At 56.2% G+C, this 21,748-nt stretch overlaps 1 protein-coding gene across 3 annotated transcripts in view; it reads right to left on the bottom strand.

Moving 5' to 3' along the window:
• Positions 1-21,748, bottom strand: part of SARDH (sarcosine dehydrogenase) — an 80,301-nt gene that overhangs the window by 16,461 nt on the left and 42,092 nt on the right. For all 3 annotated transcript variants that reach the window (XM_017848975.1, XM_017848962.1, XM_017848969.1), the window contains 4 exons: positions 20,258-20,396; positions 18,245-18,358; positions 14,176-14,323; positions 4,832-4,925 (listed from right to left, as the gene is read on the bottom strand). In XM_017848975.1, the coding sequence (XP_017704464.1) occupies positions 4,832-4,925; positions 14,176-14,323; positions 18,245-18,358; positions 20,258-20,396 (495 nt within the window). The remainder of the gene's footprint in view (positions 1-4,831; positions 4,926-14,175; positions 14,324-18,244; positions 18,359-20,257; positions 20,397-21,748) is intronic.

Genomic DNA, 21,748 nt, shown 5'->3' with positions numbered 1-21,748 from the left:
CACCAGATATTATTTAGGAGAATATGAAATTCTCCCTGGATTCAGAGAATCCAGAGTGTCTGGACAGACTTATGGAATGGCCCGGAAAGAATTTCAGACATTGTGCTAGACTTTGTGCTACAGGTGGGGACACTGAGGCCCAGAGAGGCGTCCCACAGAAGGATGGGGCAGGATGGGAAGCCAGGCTTCTGGCCTGAGCTCCACGGAGCCTTGGGTAACATGGACGCTTTGGTTTCAAACCACCCCCAGGGTCTGTGGCTGACTCAACTCCCATCTCTCACCTACCTGTGAGGCCCCCCTACAGGGGGAGTTGGCTGTGGCCAGTGGCTGTATCCCCATCTGTCTTGCTGGCCAGGAAATGGGGAGGGCACTGTGTCCCAGGCTGGGGCCACCTGGGAGTGTGTGGCCCTGGCCACTTTGAGGGACAGACCCCAGGTCAGCAAAAACTGTAACATTGACACTAAGGGCCCAAAACCTCTGCTCTCCTGGCCCACACCTCCCCGGGGCCCTCAAGAGAAGGCAGAAGTCACTGAGGGCAGGATCCCTGGCAGCTCTGTCCTCCACACCCTTGGCGGTGCCCACTCCTCGAGTCCCTGGCCCCATCTCATGGGAGCTGGACCTACTGGCCACCCAGCAACTTCAAACCCCTGAGGGCCGCAGTCGTCCTCCAGACACACACAGACCTGGCTGCCAGGCCCATAGTGGCCACTCCAGAGAGCTGCCGGGAGGACAAGGAGGGAGGAGGATGAGAAGCCAGTGGGGCTGTGCTCAGTGCTGGGCATCAGGGTCTCTAGGTGAAGATGGTCAGCCCCAGCTCACCCCCAGCCTGTCCCCGACGGACCCCGTGGACTCCAAGAACATGAGCATGGGAGTGACCCCACAGAACCAGTCACTCAGCCCAGGTGACAGTAAATCTGTGTGCGCTAAGGCCGTCCGTCTTCCTAAGGAGTGTGGCCCTGGGGCACTGGCTGTCAGCAGGAACGAGCTCCTGGCTGGGGCTGTTGGGGGATGGAAGCCTGCCCTCAGGCACCCGGGGCATCTGCTGCCCTGGTCCTGCCATGGGGGCCGGGAAGTGTTGGGATGGGGCCTGCAGAGATGGGGAGAATGCTAGTGGGTAGCAGGTGGAGCAGGGGCAGCTGATATGGGCTCCCAGCCAGCTCGTCCACAGGCCCTGGGGTCAGTCCCAGGGCAGAGCTCCCCAACACGGGCCACACTTTGTTCTCAGCCCAGAGGCCAAGACACTCGGGGCCTTGCCCCACCCTGTCTGTTTCTTGCCAACACTCAGTTCTCTGTGGCCATCTTTGTGGGACTCTCGGTTCCATGAGAACCCCTTGGCCTGTGGTCACCACTCACCCTGCCCAGGACCTCTCTCCAGTACAGGCTGGGCTGTGGCTGCAGGTCCCTTCCTGGGCCCCAACCTCACTCGGCTATCAAGGGCAGGAGCCACATCTTCCATCCTGGAACCCCAGTCCAGCACCCAGCAGGCTCCCAGGTAGCATGTCCAGAGTTCACTCCAGAGCCCCTCCAGCGCCGGTGAGGGAGAGGGCGAGAAGCACAGCACTGGGAACGGATCCTTAAGTTTAGTAAAACACTAGTGCTTGACTGAGAATCCCAAGTGGTCCAACGTGAGCTGACCGTGCTGGGAGGTACACCATGGATAACCGCCATGGCCGGCGCACGGCGTGTTTCCCGGCAGCTGAGCCTCCTTACGTGTGCAACACCTCCCCACTGCCTGTTTCCTGTGTCCCCAGGATCGCGCACGCCAGCTGACGCTCATGTCCCGCCTCCCCTGTGTTTCCCCTCCCACCCATCCCACAGGCAGGGACCCCGGCCTAGAAAGCATTGTGCTTCTCTCCCACTCCGCCTGAGACCTAGGGTAGCACCGGGCAAGCGAGGGGCGCAGAATACCGACAGAGAACAACACCCCACAGAGTGACTCAGAAGGCCGGGACCATGAGCCGCAGACACCTCCAACCCGGTGGGTCCAGCTCTACCCTCTCTCAGACCAATAGTCAGGGTCTATTGGGAGGATGGTGTTCAAGGGAAGTTCCTCCCGGGGCCACTTCCAAAGCAAAGAGGTGGGTCCAGTGTGAAATCCATGCCCAGGGCACTGGAGATGCAGCTGAGGGTTCCAAGTGGTTCTCAGGGAACGTTCAAAGGAACAGGAAAACAGTCACAACATTCGGGAGAATAAAGCAGTGTGTACAGACTGCAAGGGATGCCCTGATTACGTTTTAAAATCCACAGACAGTCACAGATGACGGGAAGAAGATAGCAGGCAACGCACTCCACTGTCAACCCTGGTTTCTCTGGGGATGGGATTAGACGGGTTTTCGCTAACTCGCTGGCAGGCTATGAATGTCCCCAACAGTCCTCTGAGATGCCACTGACCACCATGTCCCAGCCAGACGAGCTTCGTGCAGCAGCTCACCAGACCTGCCCACAGACCCAGCATCCTCGCTCTGAGGCGGCAAGGATCGTGCCCAAAGTGGGCTTGCTAGAAGCGAGGTCTGCACTCAGCCGCTGTGCTGAATCCTATGTGCAGTGATGGTTGGAAACTGAGCAATGAGCAGTATTTTATGCAGCCGTGACGTGTTTGGATAACACCAGTTATTTTATACCAATGAGCAGGAGACTGTGGGGAGAAGTGGCCCCTGTGACCGTCCCTGCACCCCCTACACCCCCAATGCTGTGTTTGGCTTGGCCTGTTCCTCTGGGGGACGTCATCCTGGAAGCAGAACCTTTGTGTCAGCTTAGCAAGCACCTGGCCTGGCCTGGCTCCTAGGCCACACAGGTGGAGGTGGACCCAGGCAGCCACGGTCCAGGCTTGGGGAGGCCGCCAGGGCCAGGAAAGGGCCAGCCCCAGGGGAGGGGAGGCAGCTGGAGCCGCCTGTGTGAGAACAAGCCCCAGCAGCTTGCTGGAATGGCCGTGCGGGTGGGGGCGAGGCTGCTGGGCCTCACATGGGAGGGGACGTGTTCCCACCTGCTTGTCTCCCCCTCCTATAGCCAAACCATACAGAGGCAGCACCTATGCCAAGCCTCAGCAAGGTGGGAGAACCCATGGTTCCCCTCCCCTTCTGCAAACCAGAGCCCAGCTGCAGACAAAGCTGGATGCTGTGTGGACCCCGTGGCCGGCCTGCTGGAGCTGGAGTCAGGCCGTCTGAAGGCCATGTGGCCTGGATCCAGCTGTGCTGCTCTCTCTCAGCGCCCACCCTCTCTGGTCCCAGCAGGCAGCTTCGCACCAGAGGCAGGAAGCAAGCTAGACACAGCCAGCCCTGCTTCCTGCCCCTGTGCAGCCTCTGGAGAGGGGAGGTGAGAGCAGAGCCGCCGGGATCTCCCTGGTCTCTGGCTGCCTCCTCCCTGACAGTCATCGCCACGTTGTTTATCTGCTAACGGAACCCAGATCTGTCTCCCAGGACCTCCAGTCCCTCCGCAGGCCAGGACCTCGCTCCTCCCCAACCTTCCTTAGCATTTTCCCCACCCAAACCCCAGACGAACATACAGGAAGGAGAGACAGGGAGCTGCCTCCAAATGCGGCCGTGCACCCGCCCACCCTCTCCTGAAGGCCACATCCGTGTCACTGACACATATCGGGGGTTTCTGGGTTTCTGTAGCCGGGTGGCCCTGAGCAGCCTCTCTGAGCTCCATCTGGGTAACATTCGTCATGCAGGGCAACATCTCCTGCAGCAGGAGTGCTGGAGGGCTCTGGAGGCCCGGTCCCTGCTGCTGCTACATGGCTTACACCCCTGCAAACAAGCAGGGTGGTCATGTACCGAGGTTCTCAATGGGTGATCCTGCCCCCAGCGGACCTTTGCCCATGTCTGAACACACTTGTGGCTGTCACAACAGTGGGTGCCACTGGCACCTAGCGGACGGCAGCCAGGGAGGCTGCCACACACCTGTGTCACACAGGAGGGCCCCCAGAGCAGAGAGGATCTGTTCCACCATGTCAGTCGTGCTGAGGTTGGGAGACCCCGTAACAGAGCCTTCCGCGCTGCGGCGAGGATTACATGGGAAAGCGTGCTGTGATGTTCCCGGAACAGTGTCTGGCACACAGGAAGCCCTCGGCAAACAGGGGCTCTGTGTTTACCATCCTCATCTCAGCCTCGAGAAGTCAAAGCAGATGCCAAGATGCCTGTTTTCCAACAAGGAAAGGAAGCCCAGAAGAGGGACGTGCTGGCCCAGAACTAGAACCTGGGCCCCGATCCTGGTCTCTGAGGGAGCCTCCTGCCTGGGGCCGGGTCGCATGGAGTCCTGGCACCGGACACCACCACCACCACCTCAGAAGGGGTGGGCCCTGGCCCTCAGGATAGAGACTTTCTCGAGCTGGCAGGGGATATGTGGGGTGCTCTTTGGGGACTGGCTGTGCTCCCACCCCAGCAGCCCCTCCTCCCACGCCAACAATGGCAGCTGGGAGGCTGCCACATGGAGACCTCCGGAGCTGGCTACTGCTCAGCAGCGCTTGGTCCTCCTGTTTCCAGGGGGTCACTCGGCCTCGGGAGGGCTGCCCTGCGCCTTTCAGGAGGGGATACAATAGGTGGTGATGTGGGCGGTGAGGCCGAGGCCCCCTTCCCTGAGACTGAGTCCCTGGCACGCACCAGGCACTGGGGATGGATGGAAGACTCTGTGACTTTGATCCCCATGACCTCTCCAAGCTCCCAAAAGCCTGTGGGAGGGCTGCCGGGTCCCATTGCCCCCCTTCACAGTTGGGGACCGAGGCCAGGGAGGTAAAGGAACCTGCCCGAGAGTCCCCAGCCCCCAGATCCCCCAGGATACCCCTCACACCATGCTGCCACCTATGACCCAGAGGACGTGGCCAGCTGGAACCTACCAGGTGCCCGGCGGCTCTCAGCAGCTTGTGGGTGGAGAACGGGAAGGCCTCGTTGCTCAGGTCTGCATCCAGCACCTCCTGCAGAATGGCCCGGCTGCAGGCAAGCGCAAAGTCGCTCAGTCAGCAAGTGCTCACGGGTGGGGCCTGGGCAGGAAAGGCCCCAGGGACCTGCCATGAGTGGGACAAGTCCCTGTCCTCATGAGACAGACAACAATAAACATGGATTAAAAAAATATACCAAGACAGATGTACGTTCCAAATATACACAAGACAGCCACCCTTCCAGCCGGGTAATGCTAGGGCTAGCAGGACCCCTGGGGAAGCAGACTTGGAGAAAGCTCTAATGGGACTCATGATTCTTAGATGGGGAACTGAGGCCAGAATGGTTATCTAACCACAGAATGCCCCTGAAGCCCACAGGCCAGGAGGAACAGAGCATCTGGGCCAGGTCCACCATCCACATCGCCAGGTACCTCTAGGTTTCCAACTCGTCAGAGGCCAGAGGGGCCTCAGCTGCTGCTTCGGTAGCCACGGCCCGAGAGAGGAGCTGGCTATGGCGGCCTCAGTGCTGCACAGAAGAGTAGAGTAAGGCCAGGGGCAGTGGCTCACGCCTGTAATCCCAGCACTTTGGGAGGCTGAGATGGGCGGATCACGAGGTCAGGAGATCGAGACCATCCTGGCTAACACGGTGAAACCCCGTCTCTACTAAAAAATACAAAAAAACTAGCCGGGCGAGGTGGCAGGCACCTGTAGTCCCAGCTACTCGGGAGGCTGGGGCAGGAGAATGGCATAAACCCGGGAGGCGGAGCTTGCAGTGAGCCAAGATCCGGTCACTGCACTCCAGCCTGGGCAACAGAGTGAGACTCCACCTCAAAAAAAAAAAAAAAAAAAAAAGAGTAGAGTAACTTGCCCAAGGCAGAGCGGACTGGAGCAGATTCCAGCCTCCTCCCAGCCCCCTGCAGAAAGTGCTCTTTCCAGACACCACCCTGCTCTGTTCCCGGACCTAACCCTCCAACCGGGTACCTCGGCCCCAAAGTCCGCTGCCTGACATGGGTGTGAGACGCTGAGGCTGCAGACTCGGAGGAGGTAGAGAGCTGGGCTTAGCACCCAGCAGGTGCTAAGAGCCATTTCAACCTCCTAGGCGACTGTCACCTACCGAGGGCAGGGCCGCACCCCAGCGCCCACAGTGCAGCGAGGGCCCGGGAATGTTCCTGAGCGCTGGACACTCAGTCCATACTCGACAGTTTGCACAGACTTGCTGGGTCCACCCCTAGTTTATAAGCTCTGTGAGGGCGGGGGTTCGCTCCCCACTTCCCCAGCACCACATCTACTCTCACACTTGCCCAAGTACCGGAGACCTCACTGGGGCCAAAACCCATGGTCTCCAAGGAAGCCCTCACCTCCTGGGCACGGTGCCCACCTCCAGGTCTAGCCCTCTTGTGCCCCTCCACATTCTGACCCCTTCCCCTGTCCCCACTTAACCCTTTGTCATCCTTCAGCTCTTGGCTCAGCTGTCACCTCCTCCAGGAAGCCCTCCCTGACTCCCCAGGTCTTGGTCAGGTACTCGTTGTCCAAGGTCCCACAGTCTCCTGCCAGGGTGTCTCTCACGTTGGTTGTACCCACCCCCAAAGCACCCACCCCCAGGAGCTCTGTGCCAACAGAATCCCCCCATCCCAATGTGCCTGGCACAGAGAAGGCTCTCAGTAAATAGGACTGAAATAGGACTGACTGAACACCTTGGCTTGGCACAGCAGGGTGAGGCTCCCATTGCTAGGAGATGCCCCCCCTTCTATCTCTCTGGGGTCCCAGCAGGTGTTGAGGCTGCAGGGTGGGCTGCCCAGAAGTGTTGCTGACCCTAATCCCAATTGTCACAGTGCTGGGAGCCGCCACCTACGTCAGCCTGAGGTGCTCAGCTGTGGTGCAGTTGGCCAAGACCCTTATGTAACCATCCAGCACCCACGTGGTGCCAAGCCCTGGAGAGTGATACCAGCGCCTCAGACCCGACAAGCACATGCTTTCTGCAGCCCTGAGTGGCAGCCACACGGCAGGGACCCTGGGGCAGGAGCCTGGAGCTGCCACCTGGTCCAAGGCTTTGAAGGGCTCTGACCCAGGCGTGGGCTCAGCAACCTCAGGGGAAGCCCAACTCCAGGGGTCCATGAGCTTCCCAGTCAGAGGCCCCGGTTCTAGTCACAGGCCCTGTACTTACCCCTCAACCCTACCAAGCCCCAGTCCCTCATCTGTGATGCCATGGGCCATTGTGAGGAACCAGCAAGAAAGCACACACAAAGCCGTGGTGTTAACCATGACCACGGTGATGGCCAGTTCTGGGCTGCACGACACCGTCTCTCCCCGTCATGCAAGAATGGTTTTGGTTTGTTTTGTTTCATTTCGGCTTGAGACAAGGTCGCGCTGTCACCCAGGCTGGTGTGCAGAGGCACAATCACAGCTCACTGCAGCCTTGACCTCCTTGGGCTCAAGTGATCCTCCAGCCTCGGGCTCCCAAGTAGCTGCGACTACAGATGTACACCACCATGCCCAGCTAATTGAAAAAAAAAAAGTTTTGTTTTTTTAGAGACAGGATCTTGCTACGTTGCTCAGGCTGGTCTCAAACTCCAGGACTCAAGTGATCTTACCACCTCAGCCTCGCAAAGTGCTGGGGTTGCAGGCATGAACCACCGTGCCCAGCCTCCACCAGCACATGAGGCTATTTGAGTTTACATTCACTAGTATTAAAATGCAGTCCCGGCTGGGCACGGTGACTCACGCCTGTAATCCCAGCACTTTGGGAGGCCCAGGTGGGTGGATCACGAGGTCAGGAGATCAAGACCACAGTGAAACCCTGTCTCTACTAAAATACAAAAAATTAGCCAGGTGCGGTGGCAGGCACCTGTAGTCCCAGCTACTTGGGAGGCTGAGGCAGGAGAATGGTGTGAACCCCGGAGGTGGAGCTTGCAGTGAGCCAAGATTGCGCCACTGCACTTCAGCCTGGGTGACATAGCAAGACTCCGTCTCAATAAAAAAAAAAAAAAAAAATGCAGTCCCACTAGCCACATTTCAAAGGCTCAGTAGCCACACAGGGCTTAGTGGCTGCATGTTGGACCGCTCAGTTATGGAACATTTCCAGAAAGTTCCATGGGGCAGCAGCTCACACAGCCCCTGCTCCGTGGTCCAGCAGGTGTGCTGAGCACGTTCTGAATAACAAGTCTGAAAGTGCAGCCTTCATCAGCAGCACCAGTATTATTATTCATCTAAGAAACTTTGGGTTATTTTGAAAGATAGAGGACATTTTGGAGGAGAAAGTTAAGAAATTACCAGGAGGCAGCGAGCTCCTCTTCCCGCCCTAGCTGCCTCCCCACCGCCGCCTGGAGTAGCTGATAATGAGGCTGGGCGCACTGGCCGCCTCCAGGCCGCACCTTGATCTGTCCATCTGCCACCTCCTCCCTCCACGGCCCACCTGTCTCCCCACACTAAAATATCCCCATTCCCTGTCTAAGGTTGGCGTGGCAATGAAGCCGGAGGATTCCAAGGACCAGGCCTTGACACGCCTCCCTCCGCCCCAGAGATGTGGAGGTTGGGGTCACTCAGGTGAGAAATTGAAAGCACATAGCATTGCAGCTGCCCGTGGGCCAGGCTGGGGCCTGCATGATTCCACCGCATCCCAGTCTCTTTCCCTGTCGCTGTGGCTGGTACCCTCCACTACTCATCATGCACATGGAAACTGTCTCTGTTCCCTCCCCTCCCCTGACCCTCTCAGCACACCCCATCCACTGTCGGGTGCTATGAGCTTTGCCCAGTCCATGGGAACCACCACAATGCCAAACCTTCGCCCGTGAGTCATACGAACTCAGCTCATCACTCCCTCCTGGACATCCCTGCCTCCTCGCCTGGCCTGGGGCTCCTCACAGGCCTGCTGGTCCCCTGCCCACTGGCCCAACAGCAGAGACCCCCCACCAAAGCCCAAGCCCAACCATGTTCCTCCTCTGCTCAGCACCCCTCCCTCAGAGGAGCAGCCACTGGGCCTCCAGGATCTCACCCTGCTGCCCTCTGAGCACTGCTCCATCCTAGCCTCCAGGTGTGCCTCAGACAAACGTACTTGCCTGCCACAGGGCCTTTGCACCTGCTGTTGCCACTACCAGGAGCAGTTCCCCGAGAACACCAAGACTGGGTCACTCCTTTCCTGCAGGGCTCTGCCCAGCATCTCCTTAATGCATGTTGCTTTCTATGAGCAGCCTCAAGTCAAACTCTTGGCGGAAGCCAGTTAATGTTAAAGCACTCGACCCTCTCTGATTCTATCCCTTCATTCAGCAAGCACGCGTCTACCGCATGCCTCTGAGCACCGCAGTGCATACAGTTGGACGGACAGCAACAACTCAGTCCCTCGCAGCCTGAGAGGGGAGCGACGGCCCAGGACTCAGGGAGAGGTGCCAGGGAAAATGGACCCTGTGGCAGGGTCTGGGCACTCCAGCCAGAGGTCTCGGCAGAATCCCAGGCTGACAGGATATCACCCGGACACAGCCCTGCTACGTCAAAGTGCTCACCTCAGCGACCTGCAGGCTGGAGACGCATCTCCCCCCACCCCTCCCCACCTCTCCATCTCTTCTTTCTCGTCCTTGCCCCAAAGCTGCCCCGTCATTTTCCAGAGATAGATCACCCCTTTGACACTCTCCATGTACCCAGAAGCAGTGCCCTCATCTCGTGCTTCTTCCTCTTGCCCAGTCCAGCACAGTCACCCTGTCCAGGCCCAAGGCAGATGTGACGGCAAGAAGCACATTGAGATGAGTGTCCTGGCCCCTTATCCTGGGGGGTTACCAGTGGGAGGCCTAGACTAGGCTGTTTTCTCACAGAGGGGTTGTAACTCTTGAAAAGGTTGGCAATGAGGGTGTGCAGGCTTCTGAGCACAAAGGGGACGCTTCCCCATCAGCCCTGGCACTGACCAGCTGTGTGACCTTGGGCAAATGTCTCCACCTCTCTGTTTCTCAGTTTCTGCATCAGTAAAATAAGAACAATTATGACCACCTCAAAGGGCTACTATGGGGATGGAAGATGTTGGCTCAGGCTTGGCAAGTCACAGGTGCTCCACGAGTGGCTGCTAACACGACTGCCCTTTCCCTCTGTCCCCACCCCAGTCCCTTCTCCCAGCCTCTGAAGCACAGTCAGAGGGGTGTGTCCAAGGTGCACACCTGCTCAGCCGTCCTTTTGCCCAAGACTCTTCTGTGGCTGTGTGCATGAGCCAGCAGCGGAGGGTCTTCCCAGGTCTTGGTTTCTCATGGGTGGGGAACACAGCCTGGCAGGTGTTTATAGAAGGAATGCATGCATGGATAAGCCATGCAGACACCTTGTCATGGGAGGTGTTTCCGGAGGAGCCAGGGACCCCTCGGTGTAGGATATTATTCTGCCCATGTGATCCAGGTGGCATACAGAAATTGCCAGGTAGCAGGGCGAACCCTGGCCTGGTTCTGCCCACTTTGGGATGGTGGACGGTAATTCCTAGACTGCACGGGTGACGCAGAGACTGTCCTCCCCTCTGGAATCCTGGGGTGCTCCGTGACTGAACAACTACAAAGTTCAGTCTGACTCATGTTACGGGCTTATCCGCATTCCAGTGCTTTCAAGATATTTATTCAGAATGGCATCTCTGATTTACCAGAGCGCTTCACTATTCAGAATGGCCCATTCTGGAGAAGCGGTTCTGCCCAAGGGCCTGTTGGAGGACCTGGGTCCAGGGAGCAGGTGTGCCCAGGGGCGGGCTCCCGGTCCTGNCCTGTACTTACCCCTCAACCCTACCAAGCCCCAGTCCCTCATCTGTGATGCCATGGGCCATTGTGAGGAACCAGCAAGAAAGCACACACAAAGCCGTGGTGTTAACCATGACCACGGTGATGGCCAGTTCTGGGCTGCACGACACCGTCTCTCCCCGTCATGCAAGAATGGTTTTGGTTTGTTTTGTTTCATTTCGGCTTGAGACAAGGTCGCGCTGTCACCCAGGCTGGTGTGCAGAGGCACAATCACAGCTCACTGCAGCCTTGACCTCCTTGGGCTCAAGTGATCCTCCAGCCTCGGGCTCCCAAGTAGCTGCGACTACAGATGTACACCACCATGCCCAGCTAATTGAAAAAAAAAAAGTTTTTGTTTTTTTAGAGACAGGATCTTGCTACGTTGCTCAGGCTGGTCTCAAACTCCAGGACTCAAGTGATCTTACCACCTCAGCCTCGCAAAGTGCTGGGGTTGCAGGCATGAACCACCGTGCCCAGCCTCCACCAGCACATGAGGCTATTTGAGTTTACATTCACTAGTATTAAAAATGCAGTCCCGGCTGGGCACGGTGACTCACGCCTGTAATCCCAGCACTTTGGGAGGCCCAGGTGGGTGGATCACGAGGTCAGGAGATCAAGACCACAGTGAAACCCTGTCTCTACTAAAAATACAAAAAATTAGCCAGGTGCGGTGGCAGGCACCTGTAGTCCCAGCTACTTGGGAGGCTGAGGCAGGAGAATGGTGTGAACCCCGGAGGTGGAGCTTGCAGTGAGCCAAGATTGCGCCACTGCACTTCAGCCTGGGTGACATAGCAAGACTCCGTCTCAATAAAAAAAAAAAAAAAAAATGCAGTCCCACTAGCCACATTTCAAAGGCTCAGTAGCCACACAGGGCTTAGTGGCTGCATGTTGGACCGCTCAGTTATGGAACATTTCCAGAAAGTTCCATGGGGCAGCAGCTCACACAGCCCCTGCTCCGTGGTCCAGCAGGTGTGCTGAGCACGTTCTGAATAACAAGTCTGAAAGTGCAGCCTTCATCAGCAGCACCAGTATTATTATTCATCTAAGAAACTTTGGGTTATTTTTGAAAGATAGAGGACATTTTGGAGGAGAAAGTTAAGAAATTACCAGGAGGCAGCGAGCTCCTCTTCCCGCCCTAGCTGCCTCCCCCACCGCCGCCTGGAGTAGCTGATAATGAGGCTGGGCGCACTGGCCGCCTCCAGGCCGCACCTTGATCTGTCCATCTGCCACCTCCTCCCTCCACGGCCCACCTGTCTCCCCCACACTAAAAATATCCCCATTCCCTGTCTAAGGTTGGCGTGGCAATGAAGCCGGAGGATTCCAAGGACCAGGCCTTGACACGCCTCCCTCCGCCCCAGAGATGTGGAGGTTGGGGTCACTCAGGTGAGAAATTGAAAGCACATAGCATTGCAGCTGCCCGTGGGCCAGGCTGGGGCCTGCATGATTCCACCGCATCCCAGTCTCTTTCCCTGTCGCTGTGGCTGGTACCCTCCACTACTCATCATGCACATGGAAACTGTCTCTGTTCCCTCCCCTCCCCCTGACCCTCTCAGCACACCCCATCCACTGTCGGGTGCTATGAGCTTTGCCCAGTCCATGGGAACCACCACAATGCCAAACCTTCGCCCGTGAGTCATACGAACTCAGCTCATCACTCCCTCCTGGACATCCCTGCCTCCTCGCCTGGCCTGGGGCTCCTCACAGGCCTGCTGGTCCCCTGCCCACTGGCCCAACAGCAGAGACCCCCCACCAAAGCCCAAGCCCAACCATGTTCCTCCTCTGCTCAGCACCCCTCCCTCAGAGGAGCAGCCACTGGGCCTCCAGGATCTCACCCTGCTGCCCTCTGAGCACTGCTCCATCCTAGCCTCCAGGTGTGCCTCAGACAAACGTACTTGCCTGCCACAGGGCCTTTGCACCTGCTGTTGCCACTACCAGGAGCAGTTCCCCGAGAACACCAAGACTGGGTCACTCCTTTCCTGCAGGGCTCTGCCCAGCATCTCCTTAATGCATGTTGCTTTCTATGAGCAGCCTCAAGTCAAACTCTTGGCGGAAGCCAGTTAATGTTAAAGCACTCGACCCTCTCTGATTCTATCCCTTCATTCAGCAAGCACGCGTCTACCGCATGCCTCTGAGCACCGCAGTGCATACAGTTGGACGGACAGCAACAACTCAGTCCCTCGCAGCCTGAGAGGGGAGCGACGGCCCAGGACTCAGGGAGAGGTGCCAGGGAAAATGGACCCTGTGGCAGGGTCTGGGCACTCCAGCCAGAGGTCTCGGCAGAATCCCAGGCTGACAGGATATCACCCGGACACAGCCCTGCTACGTCAAAGTGCTCACCTCAGCGACCTGCAGGCTGGAGACGCATCTCCCCCCACCCCTCCCCACCTCTCCATCTCTTCTTTCTCGTCCTTGCCCCAAAGCTGCCCCCGTCATTTTCCAGAGATAGATCACCCCTTTGACACTCTCCATGTACCCAGAAGCAGTGCCCTCATCTCGTGCTTCTTCCTCTTGCCCAGTCCAGCACAGTCACCCTGTCCAGGCCCAAGGCAGATGTGACGGCAAGAAGCACATTGAGATGAGTGTCCTGGCCCCTTATCCTGGGGGGTTACCAGTGGGAGGCCTAGACTAGGCTGTTTTCTCACAGAGGGGTTGTAACTCTTGAAAAAGGTTGGCAATGAGGGTGTGCAGGCTTCTGAGCACAAAGGGGGACGCTTCCCCATCAGCCCTGGCACTGACCAGCTGTGTGACCTTGGGCAAATGTCTCCACCTCTCTGTTTCTCAGTTTCTGCATCAGTAAAAATAAGAACAATTATGACCACCTCAAAGGGCTACTATGGGGATGGAAGATGTTGGCTCAGGCTTGGCAAGTCACAGGTGCTCCACGAGTGGCTGCTAACACGACTGCCCTTTCCCTCTGTCCCCCACCCCCAGTCCCTTCTCCCAGCCTCTGAAGCACAGTCAGAGGGGTGTGTCCAAGGTGCACACCTGCTCAGCCGTCCTTTTGCCCAAGACTCTTCTGTGGCTGTGTGCATGAGCCAGCAGCGGAGGGTCTTCCCAGGTCTTGGTTTCTCATGGGTGGGGAACACAGCCTGGCAGGTGTTTATAGAAGGAATGCATGCATGGATAAGCCATGCAGACACCTTGTCATGGGAGGTGTTTCCGGAGGAGCCAGGGACCCCTCGGTGTAGGATATTATTCTGCCCATGTGATCCAGGTGGCATACAGAAATTGCCAGGTAGCAGGGCGAACCCTGGCCTGGTTCTGCCCACTTTGGGATGGTGGACGGTAATTCCTAGACTGCACGGGTGACGCAGAGACTGTCCTCCCCTCTGGAATCCTGGGGTGCTCCGTGACTGAACAACTACAAAGTTCAGTCTGACTCATGTTACGGGCTTATCCGCATTCCAGTGCTTTCAAGATATTTATTCAGAATGGCATCTCTGATTTACCAGAGCGCTTCACTATTCAGAATGGCCCATTCTGGAGAAGCGGTTCTGCCCAAGGGCCTGTTGGAGGACCTGGGTCCAGGGAGCAGGTGTGCCCAGGGGCGGGCTCCCGGTCCTGTCTCACCTGGCTGGGCCCTGGATGCTGACCATGCCCAGATCCTCGGAGTTGTCGATGAGCCGGCACCGGAACTTCTGGTCCTGCAGCACGGTGGTGATGTGGGACCAGTTGTGCTGGGCCACGGCCCCGCCCACGGCCAGGTAGTAACCGTCCCCTGGAAGAGAGGTACCTAGACTTAGGGCAGGATTTCAGGGCCTGGGAGGTGGGGACAGAGAGGGTGGCCCAGGGGTCTCCCGGCTGAGAAAACAGATGCAGTCTCAGGGGCCTGTGCCTTCACAGTGCCCAGGGACCGTATCTGTCCCTCCCTTGTTCCCCCAGGGCCAGGCCCTGCATAGAGTATCCTCTGAGCCACAGGGGTTAGGAGAAGGACCTGCTTCTCAACCCCTACCACCCAGCCCTCCGCACACACCTCAAAGGGATGCCCCCACCCTGGGAGGACGGTGTCTTGGGAACACACAGGCCTAGGCCAGCCAGGCCCAGATGTGGCTCACCGGCCTTACTTCTCACCTCTCTGAGCCCCCATTTTCTCATCTGTAAAAGGGGTAGACCCACAACATCTGGCCCCACAGAGCTATTGGGAGCACCCCTTGGATGAGCGACCTCTCAGGGCCCGGTGCAGGCCCCAGCCAGGCTGCTCCCTCCCTTCCTCCTCTTGACACCATGAGCACAACAGGGAATGAAGGCAAAGACAAGCCAGTCCTCAAGGGGTTCCCCGACCCCTAGGCTGGGGCCGTTTCTGGACAGCATCCTCAGCCCTACGCCAGACAGACGCCCCACCTCACCTCTCTCAGCACACACACACACACACAAACACACACACACACACACACACACAGCCACTCTCAGGTCCCTGGCTCCTGGGTGGCCCCACCAGTCTGCAGCTATCCCAAGCCTCTCCCAGGAGGGCATGAGGCCAATTGGTGCCCAGGGAGATGGCAGTTGATGGGCCTGGCCTCCCATGGCCCTGACCATTCCTGATCAACTTCCCTGAAAACAAAATGTCAGTCCTGAGGCCAGCGGTCAGTCAGCCCAGGTCCAGGCCTGGCCTGCAAAGTGACATGGCAGAGAACAGTGAGAAAGCAGGGTGGCCGGGGGACTTGCGCCATTGGCACTGGGTGTTGGGGGAGCTGTGGGCTGTGCACCTGATTTTGCGCTTTTCAGTATCGTTGGAATGGTTCCCAGGAGCATGTATCCTTTTGTAATCTTACAAAAAGATCAATAAAGATCATCTAAAATTATTTTTAAGATTGACAGCTGCTTTGTACACCACCTTGATCACATGTAAATCATCACATTCTCTCGGCTTCGTGGTGATCTGATGTAGTATGGGTAGGTAGCACGCGTATTCAATACATGCATATTTAATGCCCATGCACATTCATAACTCAAACAGTGTGGTCTTGAAGCCTGAAAGTAAAGCAAAGCCCACACGGTGGTTTTCTCCTGTTGAGTGGTGTCCCCAGGCCCCGCAGAGCCCTGGGGGATGTGACTCACTGTGCTAACTCCACACCCACCAAGTGCAAACCTTCCCAGCAACCAGCACCACCGATCCCCAGCCCTCAGCTCTAGGAATCCACCAGAATCCTCTGGAAAGCTAATTGTGCACCACTGGGAGATGGCTCAGCTTTCAAAGCACTTTCCTTACAGCTTCCCCTTATGAGGGGGGACGAACAAGGTCCTCAATTCCCCAGCCAGAGAAAAGGAGGCTCAGGGAGGCTGGTCCCCAGCCCCCCCAGGCTCTGACACAATTCTCTATCGCAGTTCCGGTAGGCGCGTCTTCCTGACTTCATTTCACAGATGAGGGAAACTGAGGCTCAGGGAGGCAGTTCACTGAGCCAGGTAGTGGCAGGGCCTGGCCAAGATTTTGGTGACCTGTGTCCTCATTTTGGCCCCTCTACTGTCTCCCTAGCTAGACTCACTAAGTCTGCGGTTACGGGCTGTGCCTGGGCCACCCCTCTCCTGGGGGCTGATGCCCAGCTCCTTACGGGCATCACTCCTCTCAGCTCAGAGATGCCATTTTGGCTGAATGACCCAGAGAGGACCAGCGATGGGCAGGTCACACTGGTTCTCACCAACACACCCTTGTAGCCAGCAGCTCCTACCCATCCTTCCAGGCTCAGGCTGGCCATCTCCTCCAGGAAGCCTTGCTCATCCCAGCTCAGCGGCTTCACACGACCTTCCCTAACATCTCGCTCTTTCCCATCCCCTTGCATGTCCCCCTCCAGGTGTCACGGAGCCCTTCCTGTCCCCGGCTGCACATACAGCCCACTATGGGGTCCCTGAAGCCGCACCGGCCTCCTTCAACTCCTCCCAGCTCTGGCTGCCCTGGCGCTGCTGCACAGTACAGGCTCCGCAAGGACCGTTGAGGGAATGAGGGAAGGAATGAGCTCATGGATCCATGAAGCACAGGCGCCCTGGCTCAGCACATGGCTCTCTCAGCCTCCATGTCACCGACGGCAAGACGGAAGGGGTGGGCAAGCTCTGTGCACCCCACAGGACCCCTCGCTCACACACGCAGCCTCATCTCTGCCACCAGCCTCGAGACTGCAGTGCTCACCTCACTACTCCCTGCTTTTGGCAGAACCCCGGAGGCCCAGGAGTCCCCGCCAGCCCCCAGCCTCAAAGACCCCCTGGGCAGTGAGGAACGCGGTCTTGCCACCCTGGCCCCCAATATCCCACCCGCTCTGGTCTTCATTTTTCCTCTTGACCCATCTTACATCTTACACCTTCCACTTATTTTATTTTTTTAAAATCCTGTTTCCTCCCACCAGAGATAGAAACTCCACATGGGCCATAACCTGCTGTGCTTGGTTCATTGCTGGGTTCTCCCTGCCTCAAACTGAGCCTGACCCACAGTCGGTGCTCAAGGAATGCTGCTGAAGGAGCGGGTTATAAGCTGATCATGAATGAACCCCTTTCTCCCCTTGCCTCTCTCCCCCAGTGCCCAAGCTGGGGCTCGACACTGACCGAGTCCCAGTGAAGAAACAACTACATTTGCCAGCAGCACGGAGTCAGGTCAAGAACCAGGAGATGCCAGCTTTTCTGAATGGGCTGAGCCCTCCCCACTGACTGCGCCCCTGCCCCAGGGACAGCACAGAGAGCTGCACGGTCAGCACCTTCCCCTGTGCAAATTCCGTCCCAGAGGCGACAATGCCCCTTCTTGGAGAAAGAGAATGTTTCCCTCTCTGCTTCTTCATCCCTCATGGGGATGGGTTACAGGACGAGAGATCAGATGGCTCCTGTGTGAACCCAGGGCAGGATCAGGGAGCCGAAGGGACGGGAGGCAGGTCCTGGCTCTGGGTAACAGTCAGGGATGAGCAAACAAGGCATGAGGGTACTGAGCTACCCGTCACGGAGGGCATGCAAGCAGACACGGAGGGACTGCAGAGGGCAATCAGGCAGTGGCGTGGGCCCCGAGCCAGACGTCTTCTAAGGGCCTATCCAAGCCCCAGACTAGGGGGTCACACAGGCCTGAGAAGTCAACCCAGCAAGGATGTCAGTGGCAGAAAGGAGCCGACTGCTCGGAGTGGGAGGCATGGCCCAGCATTGGCACACTCTGTTCCGGGCAATCGAGCTGAGCACGCCCACGCTGCAGCCACTCCGAAACGCAGCAGTGTGGACAGGTTCAGAGATGCAGTCACGGGGGAGAGTGGGCACTGGGGGAGACAGGCAAGGGGAGAAAGGGGTTCATTCATGATCAGCTCATAACCCGCTCCTTCAGTAGCATTCCTTGAGCACCGACTGTGGGTCAGGCTCGGTTTGAGGCAGGGAGAACCTAGCAATGAACTAAGCACAGCAGGTTATGGCCCAAGTGGAGTTTCTATCTCTGGTGGGAAGAAACAGGATTTAAAAAAAAAATCCTGAGTACTGGGAGCTCCAGGAGTGCCGCCTGAACAAAGCCTGCAGTTAGCCTGAAACGAGACCTCTAATCTCTCAGCCCTGACCACAGCGGGCACAACAGCTAACGACAGAGTTGCCGTCAGCAGCTCATCCCGTCCATCCCGCCCTGTCCACAACCATCAGTCCACAGAGCAGGCCGCAGTCACAGCGCCCTGCACACAGAGGCATCCCATACCTTCAAAGGCGGGGGCCAGCGGGGAGGCCTGGTGGCTGGGTGCCAGGCGGCTGACAGTCAGGTCACTCTCGGTGCCCCCACGGCGGTTGAGCATGCAAGTGTACACGGTGGAGCCTGTGAGAGGGAGAAGGAAGCCGGGTCTGTGCTGAGGCCCCAGCCAGGTCTGTGCTGCCTCAGTTTCCCCAGGGCCGCTCACAGGGGCAGCTCCTTGTCGCAGAGGCTGGATAACTCCCAGACAGGATGCCCTACCTGGAGGTGACCTGGAGAGCCCCTCAGCCCCAGGATGCCATTTTCAGCTGAATGACTCAGAGACGACTGGCCTTGGGCAGGTCATCTCATCACCATCATCCTTGTGGGAAGGAAACTTCTTTCTTCTTAAAATGCCTTGGCACTGGCCCCTCCCACCCATCCACCACCATGCTGAGAAGTTTCTAGGGACAGGATTCATGTCCCCCATTCATTCTGGGGCTCCTAGCACCGTGCCTGGTACCGGAGAAGACTCCATAAATGTCTGTGGCATAAATTACTTTGTGGATGGAGGATGGATGGACAGATGGGAAGGTGGGCAGATGGATGGGAGGAAGGGAGTGGGTGAGTAGAAGGGGGAACAGATGTATGGCGAAACAGGGATGTGTGGGCTGGTGGATGGGTGGATGAAAGACTGAGTGGGTGGCTGGATTAATGGGAGGTGAGCAGCAGGTGCCTAGGAGTCTGGGGAGTGAGTTTGTTGGTTGGCTGGCTGGAGAGATGATGTTAGGGGTTGAATTGTGTCTCCCCTAAAAGATACGTGAAAGTCCTCACCCCAGGACTGGGAATGTGATCTTATTTGGAAATGGGGTCTTTGGATATGTGATCAGGTTAAAGTGAGGTCATTAGTGTGGGCCCTCATATAATCTGACTGCTGTCTTTGTAAGAGGAGAACACGGCCGGGTGCGGTGACTCACACCTGTAATCCCAGCACTTTGGGAGGCCGAAGCGGGAGGATCACCTGAGGTCAGGAGTTTCAGACCAGCCTGGCCAACATGGCGAAACCCTGTCTCTACTAAAAATACAAAAATTAGCTGGGCGTGGTGGTGGGTGCCTGTAATCCCAGCTACTCAGGAGGCTGAGGCATGAAAATCACTTGGACCCAGGAGGTGGAGGTTGCAATGAGCTGAGATCACGCCATTGCACTCCAGTCTGAGCGACAGAGCGAGACTCCATCTCGGAAACACACACACACACACACACACACACACACACACACACACCAAAAAAAAAAAGAGAACACCTGGAGAAGGCCTTGTGACACAGGCAGAGACTGCAGTGATGCAGCTGCACACCAAGGAAGGCCAAGATTCCCTGCCACCACCAGCAGCTGGAAGAGCAAGGAAGGGTCCTCTGCGGAGGGTCAGGTACAGACACCCTCATTTTGACCTCCAGTTTCCAGAACCGTGACAATAAATTGCAGTTGTTTTAAGCCACCAGGTTTGTGATCCTCTGTTCTGGCAGCCCAGGACACTCATGAAGACAGGGATGCGTGAGCTTTTGGGTGGGTGGGTGACGAAAAGGCAGATGAAGATCCCAAGTATGTCCCAAATATGGCTTGGGACATACCTACATTAAAAATGAGTCATTATGTATCCAAAATTCCAATGTAGCTGAGCATCCTGTGTTTCTATTTAATTCTGGCAATCCCACCTGTGAGAGCATGGCGGGGACTGGGCCCCCCAGTCCCAGGAGAGAGGTGGCTGAGGGCCAACTGCCACACATCCTGTCTGGAACAGAGTAGAGAGGAAGCCGGAGGTGGGGAGGAGAAGGAGGGTGGGAGGGAGAGGTGGAGGAAAGTAATGAGAGCCTGGGGTCTGGGATGGGGCAAAAGGGGCCGGACAAGGGGGCCCAAGGCCAGGTGAGGGCAAGGAGCAGTGTGCTCAGGGTGACCAAGGGGACAGGGGGGCTTGCCAGTTCGTCTCAGTGCCTGAGGCTGTGCCCATGGAGTGACAGGAACATGCCCCCCAACCCCAGACTCCATACCTGGGGGTCGGCTGACATCTGCGGAGAACAGCCAGTCGGCAGCCTTCCTTGCATCCAGTCCCACCAGGTAGAACTTCCCGAAGTAGGACATGTCAAACACAGCGGCAGCCCCTCTGCAGGCCAGACACTCCTTCTTGATCTGAAAAGTTCCAGGGAGGTGCGAATGTCGCGGGGGCCTTTGGGGTGTGCTTCTTCCTCAAGAACGTGGAGAACGGGGGCTCTTTCCAGTACACCTATACTGAACCTCCCCTCCCTCTCTTCCAGCCCAATCAAGCCTTCTCAGCTCAGGTGCACACTGTGACACATGCTTCTCAAGCACAGGACATGCTCCCCAGGATAGATTATATGCTAAGCCACAAAACAAGGCTCAATTAATTCAAAAAGGTTGAAATCATATAAAGGATGTCCTCTGACCATGATGTAATTAAATTAGAAATCAGTAGCTGAAGAAAAATTGGAAAATTCACATATAAGTGGAAATTACACAACACACTGGTAAAGAACCAATGGATCAAAGATTCACAAAGGGAGTTAGAAGTTACTGAATTAAATGAAAATGAATGCACAACACAAAACCACTTATGAGATGCAGTTAAAGCAATGCTCACGGAGGAAGGTCTGCTTGTATGTGCTTGTATTACAAAAGAAGACCTCAAATCAATAGCCTGATCTTCCACTTTGAGGCACCAGAAAAAGAGCATAATTAACCCGAAAGCAAGCAGAAGGAATGAAATGTTAGAACAGAAATAAGTAAGAATAGAAAAATAGAAAAAACCCAGCAAAACAAAAAGTGGATGTTTTGAAAAGATCAACAAAATTGACAAACTTCTAGCTAGAGTGACAGAGAAAATGAGAGGACTCAAAGTGCTAAAATCAGGAATGAAAGAGAGGATATCATACCTACCCTAGAGAAATAAAAGGGATTCTGAGGGAACTCTATGAACAACCGTATGCCAACAGACTAGACACAAAATGGACAAATTCCTAGAAACACACAAATTATTGAAACAGAATGAAGACATCACAGATCTTAATAGAACTAAAACAAAAAAGAGATGGAATTTGTCATTGAAAAATTGTCCACAATCCCAGGTCCAGATGGCTTCCCTGATGAATTTTACCAAACAGTCAAAGAACTAATACCCATTTTCCCAAACTCTTCCAAAAAATATGAATAGGAAATACTTGCCAATTCACTCTAGGAGGCCAGCATTACCCTGATGCCAAAAGCAGAAAAAGATACTATAAGAAAACTACAGACCAATATTTCTTACAAATATAGACACACACACACAAAATCCTCAACAAAATACTAGCAAATCAAATCCAACAACATAGGAAGAGATTACACACCATGATCAATGGGATTGGTCCCAGGAATGTGAGGTTGGTTTCACATTCAAAAATCAATTGATGTAATGCAATGTATTAAGAGAACAAAGGACGAAACCATCTGATCCTCCAATAGATACAGAAAAGTATTTGACAAAA

This window comes from Rhinopithecus bieti, unplaced genomic scaffold (assembly GCF_001698545.2).
Source record: "Rhinopithecus bieti isolate Rb0 unplaced genomic scaffold, ASM169854v2 scaffold_2205, whole genome shotgun sequence".
NCBI lineage: Eukaryota > Metazoa > Chordata > Mammalia > Primates > Cercopithecidae > Rhinopithecus > Rhinopithecus bieti.
Note: the sequence above shows the minus strand (reverse complement) of the source record. Positions and strands in the feature narration are given on the sequence as shown.